Here is a 13,897-nt window from a genome sequence, read left to right as displayed (position 1 = left end):
ACCCTGCAAGCGTCCAACCTTTCTGTCATATCCCTTGGGAAGCAGATAAGGCAGGTGGAGAAAGAGAGCAAACAAAGGAAAGTAGTGAAGGGGTGAGAGGCAGACGGGGAATGTAAGAAAAAAGGGAGCAGGGAAGGGAGAGGACGAGAGAAGCGCTTGTAGTACATCACGGAAAGTTGTTGGGGAAATAAGAATAGATTTAGCATCACCAGCGTTTGCCTTAGGTTGATTCTTAAATACATGTTATTTTTTTTAATGACTGCAGGAAGTCAATCTTATGAAGGGTTTGAAGATGTGAATCTGGGAGCGTGTGAATCTTCATGAAGGAGAAAGAATTTTCTAGAGAGAAAAAAAAGAAAAGTACAGAGACTCATAGGTGTATTTTCAGATGAGAATACACCAGTTTACTCTGTCACACAAAAGAGATGGTTAAAGAAACATCATAGGCCTGATAATTTATTAGACCAGTCATTAAAATGATTTGGTGCAATCTGTATTATAGGTGTAAAAGATGATTCTTAATTCTAAACGGTAGTTTTTGAAGTTGTACGGGGTATAGAAAATGTCCAGTTCCACTTAAAAGAACTTAATTCTTAACCATGCCCTGTAGAGATTCTTTAATTACTCCTCAGCTTTGAAGATTAATTTGAGTTTTCCTCAGATTTGAGTTTTCTTGAAAAAAGGAGTGACTGCCCTTTTATCCCATTGCAAACAGTCCCTGAGAAGGAAGTTGAACAGTGTACCTTGGTAAACAGTCCCAGTATGTAATATTTGCTTTATCAGAGGTTCATGGTGGTTTTGTTCTGTTTTGTTCTCGGTAACTCTAGGCATGTAATTAAAGTGTCTACAGTCTTTCCTGTGGTGATATGTTAACTGAGTTTCCTCTCTTGTTTGGGCTACTGGATTTATTCTTTTTCTTAGCTAGCCAGAGTCCATGTTGTTAATTTTTTCTAAATGGTTGTTTATTTAAACATCTTTAAAATTTATCTGCCCAATTGCAAGTATATCTTTCCGTTGATCATTTGTGAGAAAGTATGATTATAAATTATAATTAAATAATTAGTATTTTTAGAAACCATAAGGTGTGGAAAGGTTGCATTTTTTTTGAAAAGAATAATTTCTAATTTGGAAAAAAAATGGTTTCTTGTAAATTAAGACTAACTTAACTTTCATGATTTCTAGGTGAAAGGAAGAAATGTTTTCAGACAGCTGATAATTGGGGTTGTAGATTTAGTTGGATTGTATGTTGACACACGTGAATATGTATGTCTGGGATAGAGCATTTGAATCTGTATTATTAGTCAAATATTTAACTGTAAAGTAATATGTTAGGTTCTTGATAAGTTGAAATTAATTGGAATATTTTTATTTTTAAGGTTGGACGGTTTGAGATTAACCTTATCAGTCCAGACACTAAATCACTTGTGCTTGAGAAGAATTTTAAAGATATCTCTTCTTGTTCCCAGGTATGTATTGAAGTAGATTATAGTATCTGAAGAAACCAATTAAAGCTTGTTTCTAAATTAACAAAATAACTGGGCTTAAACCCCTTCAGATTTTATTCTTAAAAGCATTTCTTAAGTAGATTTGTCTTAAAGTAAGAGTGTTCATGTGCTTGGGTCCCTGCCAATAACAAAATCCTGTCCAGGTTCCTCATTATCATAATCTTGTCCTCACTTTCATCAACCCTGTTTCCTCATGGTGTCACTTCATCAAAGGGATGGAAGGGGGCTTCCCTGGTGGCGCAGTTGTTGAGAGTCCGCCTGCCGATGCAGGGGACGCGGGTTCGTGCCCCGGTCCGGGAAGATCCCACCTGCCGCGGAGCGGCTGGGCCCGTGAGCCATGGCCGCTGAGCCTGTGCATCCGGAGCCTGTGCTCCGCAACGGGAGAGGCCACAACAGTGAGAGGCCCGCGTACCGCTAAAAAAAAAAAAAAAAAAAAAAAAAAAAAAAAAAGGGATGGAAGGAAGTTTTGGGGTGGTGAGTTCTTTAGAAAATATCTTCACAGTTAGTGTTCCTCAGAATCTTGAGCAGTAGGTCTTGTGGGCATCACTGAGTCATGTTTGCTCTTTATACTGTAGTAGGTAAATAAAAGAACTAGTACTTTCAAGTTTATAAATGTAAATGCTAAAGTTTGAAAAGAAGGTTTTGGTATATATCTTTGTCCTTTTACTTATTTTTAATTCTCATATTACGTATTTGAAAGTTTTAAAAATAATCTATACAAAATTATGTGTGTTCAAGGTCATATTAGGCATAAAGTAGTGTCCTAAGTACCATAGTAATAATTTAGAACATCTATATAATTGTTAGAGCTACCTAAATATACGGCGAACCTAGAAAGAATTTCCGAAGATGTTGGAGTAGGGAGAGTACCTAAAGCTGAATATGGGAAAGTTAAAAATGCAAGGATGCCTCTGAGGAGGTCCCTGGAATAGAGAAGCAGTAACTTCCTTCCTAGCAATGTACCTTAGGTATACCTTCAGGGGCCTGGATCTTGCCAAGGCCCTTTCCTATATTTTAATGTTGAAAAATAGACTGACTTTTTCTTGTTTTTAAGTTTTAATTTTGGAGTTAGCATTGCCACAGGTATGATATCCTGACGTTCTTCCCTTTGAAAATGATAAGCTTTTGTACATCTTGTCAATTACTCTCCCCAGCCTCAGCTAATGTGGTTTCACTTCTAGTATTTTGTTTTAATATTTGTTCTCTTATATGGAGACATAAAGTTATGTTGCGAACATAAAAATTTTCTACTCTAGTAGTTTAGAGAGGCAGCATCTGACTAGAGGAAGAATATATTGCAAATTTCTAAATTCCTACTTAAAGGACAAAAAATGTGGCAGAAAGATTATTCACTTTAACAAAAAAAAAGTATTTATTAAGCATTCTTGTAATTACGTGTTTCTTGGGGTTCCCCACGTGATCATAAGCTCTGTGAGGGCAGGTGTCTTAAAAAGAACCAGCCAAACCAAATATATAAATCTGGCAGTTCAAATAAGATTTTTGCTTTTCCTTTTTTTTAAAGCAAGCTTTGTATTCTAAGAATTCAGAAGAAGAATCAAACAAAAATATGAGGAAAATTTGTGCAAAGGCCTTTGATCAGAATAATTGTCAGGTTAACTTTCTGCTTCTCACTCAGTGGCCCAACTCCTGTTATTTCTTTCCACAGAATTGTACTGATAGAGGGTGGCCATATTTGGGAACAGGAGTGCTTTTTAACACATGCACACCTACAGATGTTTCTTTCTTCAAAATCGGTAGGGCTGTGTCCCTGGCAAGCATGAGGAATAAGGGAATGGTTTTCTTTACTGGAAACATTACCACTGCCCGAAAACTTGCTGAGCTAATGAGGTCCTGTGCATTTTTCCCATTTAGTACCAAGCTAGTAAAAGATATTCTTTAATCACGAATGAGTTGTATCAGATGGAATTTACTTTCACCTCATGGATTGTAACCTCGCTCCTCCTTATTGACGTTTTTACTCTTTATTGGAGTTGATTTCCTTTTTCCATAGCCACTAGGTAGGTTGAGCTTATTATTACAAGAATAGTGGTTACTGTTTATCAAACATGCCAGGAACTAAGATATTTCTTAGTTCTAAATCTGAAAAATTTCTTAGAATAGGTGCCATTACTATTATTTTATGATGAGAAATGGAACCTCAGAGATCCTTTTTAGCAACGGAGCACAATATCTCATACCTGGTAGATTGATTGAACCAAGATTGCAGCCCAAATCTGTCTGATTCCAAAGTCTGTTTTCCTTTCTCTGGGATTCAGGTGATTGCAGGACAACTTCAAATTTTTTGTCTTCTTGACTTTTCAAAATACTGTGCTTTCTGTTAAAATAACAAGGTGCTGTCTACTAATTGGTGTGTATGTATTCAGGGCGATCGAAATTCTCAGATGATCCAGAATTTTGTATGAAGTGTAGCTGAGGTTATTTAGCCTGTGTTCAGGAAGTACAGATTTGTGAATTTGGGTAGTTGACATCTGCAATAATTTCTTTAATGTATTCATCTCCTAACAGTTGTGGCTCCTTGAATGTCTATCGATAGACAAACATTCTGGTATTTTTAATGCATGCTTTAGGGAATGGCATGCCATTTAATTAGAGCATTGTCAGTTTTAATGATTCTTAGCCTCGTATAAACAAGAACAGGGTTTATAATGAATCATCAGACTGCCAGTTCAAAGATGACCAATAAACTGAAAACTCCATTACTTGCAAACACTGAGTAGCGGTTTTTATTACAAGAGACAGTGGGTCATGCCAGCATATTTTTCCTCTTGTGGCCCTGAGTCACAGAGTTTTTGCCAGAAACAAAAAACTCTGAGCTGGTCTCACCCTTTATTTTATGTATCAAAAGACCACCGAATAAGTTTGCTCTGGCATTATGTCCCCTATCACAGTGCTGTGAAGGAGAAATTCATGGAAGTGTGAAAGCACAGAACTATTTCTATAGTGTTGGTTAAAAGGACATAATCCCATAAACACTGCCCTTCTTCCTTCTCTAGGGTATAAAGCATGTTGATCACTTTGGCTTTATCTGTCGGGAGTTGCCGGAGCCCGGGCTGAGCCAGTATATCTGTTACGTGTTCCAGTGTGCCAGCGAATCTCTGGTAAGTGGGGTGACTGCTGTCCACGGGCTTCTGCCCACACCTCCGGCTGACGGGAGACTCGTCTCTGATGAACCCAAGCCTCACAGAACGGCCATCCGTCGAAAAAGAAGAGCGCGTCTAGAAATAGGTTTCTGCCCTTTGAAACAGCGCCACAACAGAAAAACAAAAACAACTTGTCCTGGTAATTTTTAAGCCTAGGTGCTTTTCTTGAGTTTAACAAATCTGGAAATGTTACCAGGAGTATTTTTAAAAGGTAGGAAAAGCCTAATAATAGGAGAAGAGCTGTTACTCTTTCCATTGCTCATGTAAGAAGGTAGGGAAGACCTCTTATTCTCTCAACTGCTATAACATTTCAGAGTACATAATGCTTATTTCATCAGGGTAGAGAACGATTTTGTTTTTTCCTTTTTATTTCATCAGCCCCTGTCCTCATTTTAAAAATACTTTCTTTATGGTCGCATTTTAGCCTTCAATTTCTTTCTTTGGAATTTAGAAGTCAATTTTACTTTGCAGCATTCCTATACCTCCCCCCGACCCTTAAATGGGAGCAGTTAGAGTTTAAGGAGAAATATGTAAGGCAAAGTTGGAAATAGATCTGAGTGACTAAAAATATGTTGATGTTTTCCCCTAAAATGTTTTATGTATTCTTCCACTTGTGTTATCTCTCCTAACCATTTTAACACAAACCTTTAGATATATGCATTACCATTCTTTGAAGCAGAGCATTTGCTCAGACATAAAATCCTCCCACGGTGATTTTCCCCAGGGAAACACACACCACTTAGACGTATACAGAGTAAGCCGGGCAGCATTCTCCTCATTTTCTGGACGCACGTTGCCTTCCTTCCTGCTAACTCTTGCCTTCCACATTCCCAGTGTGGACACAGACTTGAGGAATAATGAAGAAGTAATGAAGAAATGGGAATGAATTGGTACAAAGACACTTTCTGACTAGGGAATATAGCACTCTATCACTAAGTTTCTTACTCAAGAGAGATCCATTTGGGTTTTGTTCTCACTCTAGATAGTTAGCCATACCAGTGAAAAATCCACCTGTTGATATCCAGGTGACCACTGTATTATAGGTTCAGTTCAGGGCTCAGGATAGAAGTTTGAGAGTTATTATGTAAAGACTAGTTGAAGGCATGGGGCTGGGTCAACACCCAGGGGGAAGGAAAAGAGAGAAGGCCAAAGAGAACCAAGGACACAACCCTGGAAAATGCCAACCAAGTAAGAGTTGGGTAGAAAATGAGAATGTCAGGTAATCTTGCCCCTCTCCTCACCCATCCCCTGCCCAGCTTTCCTCTCTGCCTTCCCTCCTCTGTCCCTCCTCCTGTCTAAGGCTGATTCTTCCACCACGTTGCAGATCCTTGCTCTCCAACCTTTGCAAAACCTGTTGTATACCTCGTATTTTATTGTTTTGGCAGTTCCATTTATGCAGCTTTCCAATTTAGAAACCATAATGCATTCTCCTGCACCATCGAGATCCACTTGTTCACCAGATCCTATAAACTCAAAGGTAGAAATGTCCCTTATATCCATCTCTCTTCCTTTTCCTCTCTGTTTGGAATTAAGTCTGGGCATTCATCTCCTTTACTAAGACTATTGCATTAGCGTCCTAACTAGTCTCCCTGCCACTGCTTTAATCTGTCATCTATCCACTTACTACCTTATGTTATTTATTTATTTTTTCTCACAGAATTCTCTCACTAGGGGCCAGTTTATGTCTCCTTATTAACGGACAAAATCTAGATTGTCTAGTGTGGCAGAAGGGCCTTCCTCATTCTTCTCCAGCGCTCACCAGAAAGCTTGCCCTTTCATGACTGTGTCCTCACACGTGCTATTCCGTGTCCTCAGCTGTCTCTAGGCCAGACTGCAGAAGCTACTGTGATGACTGGTGTGATGTTGCTTTTATTTGGCTTGCTACTGAAGCAACAGATGGTTCGTGCACAGGACACATGACATGAAGGAAGTACATGAGAGGCGGGGCTCACAGAAATGCCTCTGAAGTTCTGAGGTCACTGTTGGCTGCATGGAGTGAGGGGTCTGCCAGTCAGGGGAGGCCAGAGCCAGGGCTTGCTGCTCTCATATGGTCAGGTGGGGAATTTGATCGTGCCAGCCTCAAGGGTCCACCTGGCTGCTATACAAAGAGATTGTGTATGTCTCTATCTGTTTTCGTATTCTCTTTCCGGCTGCTTCATTGGATGAGAAGCAGGCCTGGCTTTGCTTTGCTGTGGCTTTAATCCCCTTCCCCTTCTTTGCTACTGTGTATTTTGTAGGATCCTGTTAAAAGATCACCTCCTAGGGAAGCCTTTTCTAACACCCTTTCTCAGGAATTGAGTCCTTTGGTTGTTTTGTTGTCAGTGCTGTCAGCGCATCTTATTCATAGGTCTCCGGCAGTTCCTGCAAATCCCTTATCTTATTTATTTGTTCACATAACTTTCTATTCCACTGGACCGTGAATCCTACAAGGTTAGGACCGTCCTTATTGTTGTTGTATCCACCAGTAGTTTCTGGGATAGCAGGGCTTGCTTGTTAAGTGTATTTTGAGTGATGGAGTGTGTTACTCAGAACTTCAGGCAGTCATTTTCTAGGTGCTGGTTAATCTCTGAATACTGGATAACCGGCACCAAGAGGAAAACTGTAAAACCTTCTGATTTCCAATCTCTTTTAAAAGTTTTGTTTTGTTTGTATTTTTTAGTATTTTCATTTTACCCTCATGTGTGTAGAATGAGTTTTCGAAATGGAGTCAGAGTAGAAAGTCTGGGAACACGCTGCATTTTTCCACCTTAAGAAGCTCTGTGACTAAGGCAACAGACTAGACTGGCTGGGAATGCCTTCCTATTACATTGAAGCTGCCTGAGAATCTTATTTTGGCATCATTATTCTTAAGAATGGGCCTATGCTGGAATCTTTGAAATCCTGTTTACTCTACTTTTATCTGTAAGCACCTTAAATGAATGGTGAGGCATCAGAACTGCAAGATAGAGGAAAAATTAAATGTACATTTCCTGTATGAAGGAGGGTGGCTCAAGCAGCTGACGTTAGAGTAAAACAAACAGTCACATATTACAGGTCTAAGCAGTATTATGATTGATGTGGCTTGGCTGTTGTGAAAGACAAAATATTGCAAAACCACACATGCTGATTTATCTTCTCTGAGTGCAAAAAATATACAGCTAGCATTTTCCGTTGCTTCTTTGTAGCAATTGCTATGAATTGATAAACAGTATAGAATAGAGTTCTGATGGGCCCTGGAGGCTTACACTGCAAGTTTAGATGCTCTGTGCTCCTCCCTCTCTCCCTCCCTCCCTCCCTTTGTCCCTCCCTCCCTTCCTTCCTTCCCTCTTTTGTAAAATATCCCAAGGCAGGTGGTTAAACTTGTTTGACCAACCCTTGAGATTTCTGGAACATATCATTTCTGCTTTCTCCAAAAGTGGTTTAAAAGGTGTGAAAAAAAATGGAAGTGACTACTATTCATAGACAAAGTGGAACTCCACAGATCCACAGATGCACACAACAGTATCCAGGGAAAGTATAACCAACAAAACAAATCAAAACAAAACCCCCAAAAACCCAGGGTACTGAGACCCAGGATTTGTATGGGGTTAAGAGTGTAGAGTTTTCCAGAGAATTAGACTAGGTAATCTTTTTTTTTTTTTAACATCTTTATTGGAGTATAATTGCTTTACAATGTGCGTTAGTTTCTGCTGTATAACAGAGTGAATCAGCTATACGTATACATATACCCCATATCTCCTCCCTCTTGCGTCTCCCTCCCACCCTCCCTATCCCACCCCTCTAGGTGGTCACAAAGCACCGAGCTGCTCTCCCTGTGCTATGCGGCTGCTTCCCACTAGCTGTCTATTTTACATTTGGTAGTGTATATATGTCCATGCCACTCTCTCACTTCGTCCCAGCTTACCCTTCCCCCTCTCCATCCTTACACATTCTGTGATTCTTATTCTAAAACGCCTTATAGAACACCTAAGTTTGGTATATAAATGTTTATGAGCGTTATCTCCATTATGGATTCTCACCTTAGTGTCACAAATTGACTTTCTTTGTTCCATCTCATAATTTTCTCTGGAAATTTAATTTTGCCTGATGGTCACACTAAGAATACTTTCTTTGTGGTTCTGTATGATTGATTTATCTTTAGCCATTCCTTTACTTTTAACCTTTTAACACTGCCTAGGATTTTGTTGTTGTTGCTGTATCTAAACTAAAACAATTAAGTTATTCATAGTATGCTAATTTAACTTTTAGTTGCTCTGATTCCATATGAGAATTTATAGGCCGTCTGGAAAAAGTGGTAGATTAAAAAAAAGTAAAACATTTAAAATTTTAGAAGTCGAATAAAGTTTTTAGTAATATTTATGGCTAGGAGAAATTGGTAGCCACATTTCAGTCACCATTGAAATGATCTCTTGTTTCATCTAGAAATAGATAAGAAAATATGAAAGTTCAATATATCCATTGGGGACCTTTTGCAACACAGTATTACCAAATAGCAAATAATAAACCTACATGAAAGCTAAGCGGATGACTGACCCCTTCAGTGCCTTAAATAAATGAGAAACAAGAAAACAGAAATAAACATCTGCAAAAGTGATTGAAATTGCTTTTGAATACATCACAAGGCAAATGAAATGAAAATGCAAAGGCATTAAAACATGTAGTGCTTTTATTTTTTATTTTTGCTGTACACGGGCCTCTCACTGTCGTGGCCTCTCCTGTTGCGGAGCACAGGCTCCGGACGCGCAGGCTCAGCGGCCATGGCTCGTGGGCCTAGCCGCTCCGCGGTATGTGGGATCTTCCCGGACTGGGTCACGAACCCGTGTCCCCTGCATCGGCAGGCGGACTCTCAACCGCTGCGCCACCAGGGAAGCCCGTGCTTTTATTTTTAAGAATTAGAAATCTTTGTTTTTAATTATGTTATAAAAGAACAGATTGTGAATAATTCATTTTTTACACATGGAATGTTGTGAAATTATTTATAAGCCTTTTAAAAAGATGGCTATATAGTAAAACATAACTGAATGATGACTGGCTGCTTGGTGCTTGAACTCTCCTTTTAGTAATATCAGATGAATAAAGTTTCTTTTTATTCCAGGTTCTTCAGGCATTCAAATGCAGAAGTAGATTGAATCCTTTAAATGCTAGCTTTTTCTTAAACCAGGCCATAAGGGAAGGGGATAAAGAGTCTTTTTATTTTTTAAATTTTAAAAAATTTGTTTTATTTATTTATTTATTTTTGGCTGCATTGGGTCTTCGTTGTGGTCCGCGGGCTTTCTCTAGTTGCAGTGAGCGGGGGCTACTCTTGGTTGCGGTGCGCAGGCTTCTCATTGCGGTGGCTTCTCTTGTTGCGGAGCACGGGCTCTAGGAGCACGGGCTCTAGGAGCACGGGCTTCAGTAGTTGTGGCACACGGCCTCAGTAGTCGTGGCTCCTGGGCTCTAGAGCGCAGGCTCAGTAGTTGTGGTGCACGGGCTTAGCTGTTCTGCGGCATGTGGGATCTTCTGGGAACAGGATTCGAACCCATGTCCCCTGCATTGGCAGGCAGATTCTTAACCACTGCGCCACCACGGAAGCCCTAAGGAGTCTTTTTAAAAAATGGTTTATGGGGCTTCCCTGGTGGCGCAGTGGTTGAGAATCTGCCTGCCAATGCAGACGACACAGGTTCGAGCCCTGGTCTGGGAAGATCCCACATGCCATGGAGCAACTGGGCCCGTGAGCCACAATTACTGAGCCTGCGTGTCTGGAGCCTGTGCTCCGCAACGACAGAGGCCGCGATAGTGAGAGGCCTGCGCACCGCAATGAGGAGTGACCCCCACTTGCCACAACTAGAGAAAGCCAATGCACAGAAATGAAGCCCCAGCCCAGCCATAAATAAATAAATAAATAAATAAATAAATAAATAAATACATCGTGTATTATTTAAAAAAAAAAAAAAAAAATGGTTTATGTGTGTGAGGATTCTTTTTCCTCCACATCCTCTCGAACACTTGTTTTTTGTTGTCTTTTTGGTAATAACCATTCTAACACGTGTGAAGTGATATTTCCCTGTGGTTTTGCATTTCCCTAATAATTAGTGAATTTGAGCACCTTTTCATGTTCCTGTTGGCCATCTGTGTTGGTGTGAATGGGAATTGGTGCCACCACTATGGAAAACAGTATGGAGGTTCCTCAAAAAATTAAGACTAGAACAACCAGGTGATCCGGCAATTCCACTTCTGGGTATTTATCTAAAGAGAATAAAAACACTAATTTGAAAAGATATGTGCACCCCCATGTTCATTGCAGCATTATTTATAATAGCCAAGATATGGTAACAGCCTAAGTGCCCATCGACAGATTAATGGATAAAGAAGATGTGATATGTATATACACACACAATGGAATATTTTTCAGCCACAAAAAAGATGAAATCTTGCCACTTATGACAACATGGTTGGACCTTGAGGGTATTATGATAACTGAAATAAGTTAGACCGAGAAAGACAAATACGGTATGATTTGTCTTACCGTATAAGACAAAACTTATAAAAGTTTTGAGTATAAAAAACAAAAACAAACACATAGATGCAGAAAACAGATTGGTGGTTACCAGAGGGACGGGGGTGGGAGGGAGAGCAAAATGGGTAAAGGGGGTCAATTGTATGGTGACACATGGAAACAAGACTTTTGGTGGTGAGCACACTGTAATGTACACAGAAGTTGAATTAAATGTTGCACCCATGAAACTTATTTAATGTCATAAAACAATGTTACCGCAATAAAACCAGAACAAAACAAAACATGGTTTATGAAGCATGGTAAATGGTTTTGAATATCAGAGCTAGTTTGGATGAGGCCCTGGTACTTCATAGCTCCCCATGCAGGTTTTAGACTTTGATCTCAATTGTACAGTGGGTGAGAAAGCCACACTTTACACTGATGGTTGTGCCACAGAGGAGGAGACCTGGCCTGAGGTCGGCTTGACAATGCCTGGAGGGTGAGCTATTAGTTGACCTCAAAGAAGCAACCAGGAAATGCTAGATTCCAACTTCTTGACTGAGTCACTGGAAGAGCAAGGAAGAAACTACCTGGCAGTTCTCAAGCTGCTGGCCTAGTGGTGAGACCCAGCTATTAGACAGCATGACTGCAGAACTTCTTAGTGTCACAAATCAGAAGCCAAATGATAATAAATAGAAGCCATAGAGAAAAGACCAGTAGTCTTCATAGAATTCCCCCAACATTATTTATTGGGCTCATTTCCCCCTAGAACTTTGGTTAAACACATGTTCGCTTGTTGTTGCACTAAAAATGATCCAAAAGGATAAAGTAAATAAGATACCTATTAACACAAGTGATTTGTTAAACCTATTTTGTTGTTCCCTATGTATTGCAGACAAAACTTCCAAAGAGATCTTTATCTGATAAACTACTTTAATTAAACAAAGACCTGAGATAACCAACAATGACCTACTGTATAGCACAGGGAACTCTATTCTGTGATACCTATACGAGAAAAGAATCTGATAAAGAATGAATATATGTATATGTATAACTGAATCACTTTGCTGTATACCTGAAACTAACACAACATTGTAAATCAACTATAATCCAATAAAATTAAAAAGGAAAAAAAAAACAAATACCTGATTGACTGTCACTTAACTGTGATAGCATAGCACTGAGCGGGATTCAAAAATAGCATTCAAGTAACAGATCAGTATTATGCACATTAAAATGGTCTTATTTCGTCCAGTTTTCAATTTTATGTATAATTAATTGAAGGTCTAACTTTGAGACATTATTTTCTCACTACCAGCTCTGTGGTCATCAAAATTCCATTATTAATATTTAGTTAGCATCAACGAAGTCTCACATTGCTGTTGGGCTTTTAATGTGTTACCATGAAAGCAAACTTTTATAGACCTGGATTTTGTTTCTTCTTGTAGGTTGATGAGGTAATGCTGACTCTGAAACAGGCTTTCAGCACGGCCGCTGCCCTGCAGAGTGCCAAGACCCAGATTAAGCTGTGCGAGGCCTGCCCTATGCACTCTTTGCATAAGCTCTGTGAAAGGATTGAAGGTACAGTATAAGTTAGCCTTGGCAGAGGCGAGTTTGCTTGGCAGAGAAAGACAAGTTTGCTTTGGCATTGGGGTAGTGAGAAAGTCGCTACTGTCATTGAATGCTTCTTTGTTTTGAGGTGAACCAAGAACCCCAAGAATCATTTCTCATGTCCAGTCAAATTTGTGCTGTCAGTCTCTCCTAGGTGCCTGGCTTTTTTTCCTCTTTCTTTTTAATTTCTTACTTTTTTTCCGGAGGCAGACTCAAGGGAGGAACTTGCATTTCCCACAGTTCCTAAGACTCTGCTATGTGCAAAGTGGGAACTGACCAAATATTTGTTGAATGAATGAAGAGAGGCAAAACTATCCCAGAATATCTACTTTTTAAGTCTTTCATTTTTTCCTTTCTCACTCGATGATGTGTTCTTTTTTTCCTAAAGGTTTAGAATAAGAATGAAACTTGCTTGGCTTTTCAGGGTCATTTGAAAATCACACAGATTATAGACATGATGTCATAAAGCAAGTTTTTTTTTTTTAAAATGTGTTTTGAGGAGAGGGAAGAGCATGAGGAAGAGGTGACCCTGACTTAGTTTCCCTTTCTTCTCCTTGTCTCTTACTAATAAAAATGGTTGAAAACTACTGTGCCAGAGAAGACACACAATTTAATAAACACTTGTTAAGCATCTAGCACGTGCCAGGCAGTGTGCTTGGCACTGGGGATGCGGAGATGGTTGAGATGTGGACCATGCCTTCAGGAAGCTTAGAGTCTAGAGTGGGAGACAGGCTTGTGAGCATGTAAATGCAATCAGTACGATAGGTGTTGGAGTCGATGGGGAGAGTGTGGACTCCAGAACAAAGCAGAGAATGGACAAGCCACTGTCAGTGCAAATGGAGATATCTGTTCAGTAGACAGGAGAATCATAGGCACGTGGGAAAATTGATGATGAACAGCCGTATTTATTGAATATCCACTCAACTGTGTGAACAAGCACTATTTAAATGCAATATTCAAAATTTTAAAATTTATAACTATAGGGCTTCCCTGGTGGTGCAGTGGTTGGGAGTCCGCCTGCCGATGCAGGGGACACAGGTTCGTGCCTCGGTCCGGGATGATCCCACAATGCCGTGAAGCGGCTGGGCCCGTGAGCCATGGCCGCTGAGCCTGCGCGTCTGGAGCCTGTGCTCCACAGCGGGAGAGGCCGCAGCAGTGAGAGGCCC

General features: G+C 40.0%; 1 protein-coding gene across 1 annotated transcript in view; it reads left to right on the top strand.

The window, feature by feature from the left end:
* TBC1D4 (TBC1 domain family member 4) overlaps positions 1 to 13,897 on the top strand; it is a 209,179-nt gene that overhangs the window by 127,750 nt on the left and 67,532 nt on the right. Inside the window, 3 exon segments of the mRNA XM_007446595.1 lie at positions 1,377 to 1,466; positions 4,520 to 4,624; positions 12,569 to 12,701. Coding sequence (XP_007446657.1) covers positions 1,377 to 1,466; positions 4,520 to 4,624; positions 12,569 to 12,701 — 328 coding nt within the window.

Source organism: Lipotes vexillifer, unplaced genomic scaffold (assembly GCF_000442215.2).
Source record: "Lipotes vexillifer unplaced genomic scaffold, Lipotes_vexillifer_v1.1 scaffold994, whole genome shotgun sequence".
In the NCBI taxonomy this organism is placed as follows: domain Eukaryota; kingdom Metazoa; phylum Chordata; class Mammalia; order Artiodactyla; family Lipotidae; genus Lipotes; species Lipotes vexillifer.
Note: the sequence above shows the minus strand (reverse complement) of the source record. Positions and strands in the feature narration are given on the sequence as shown.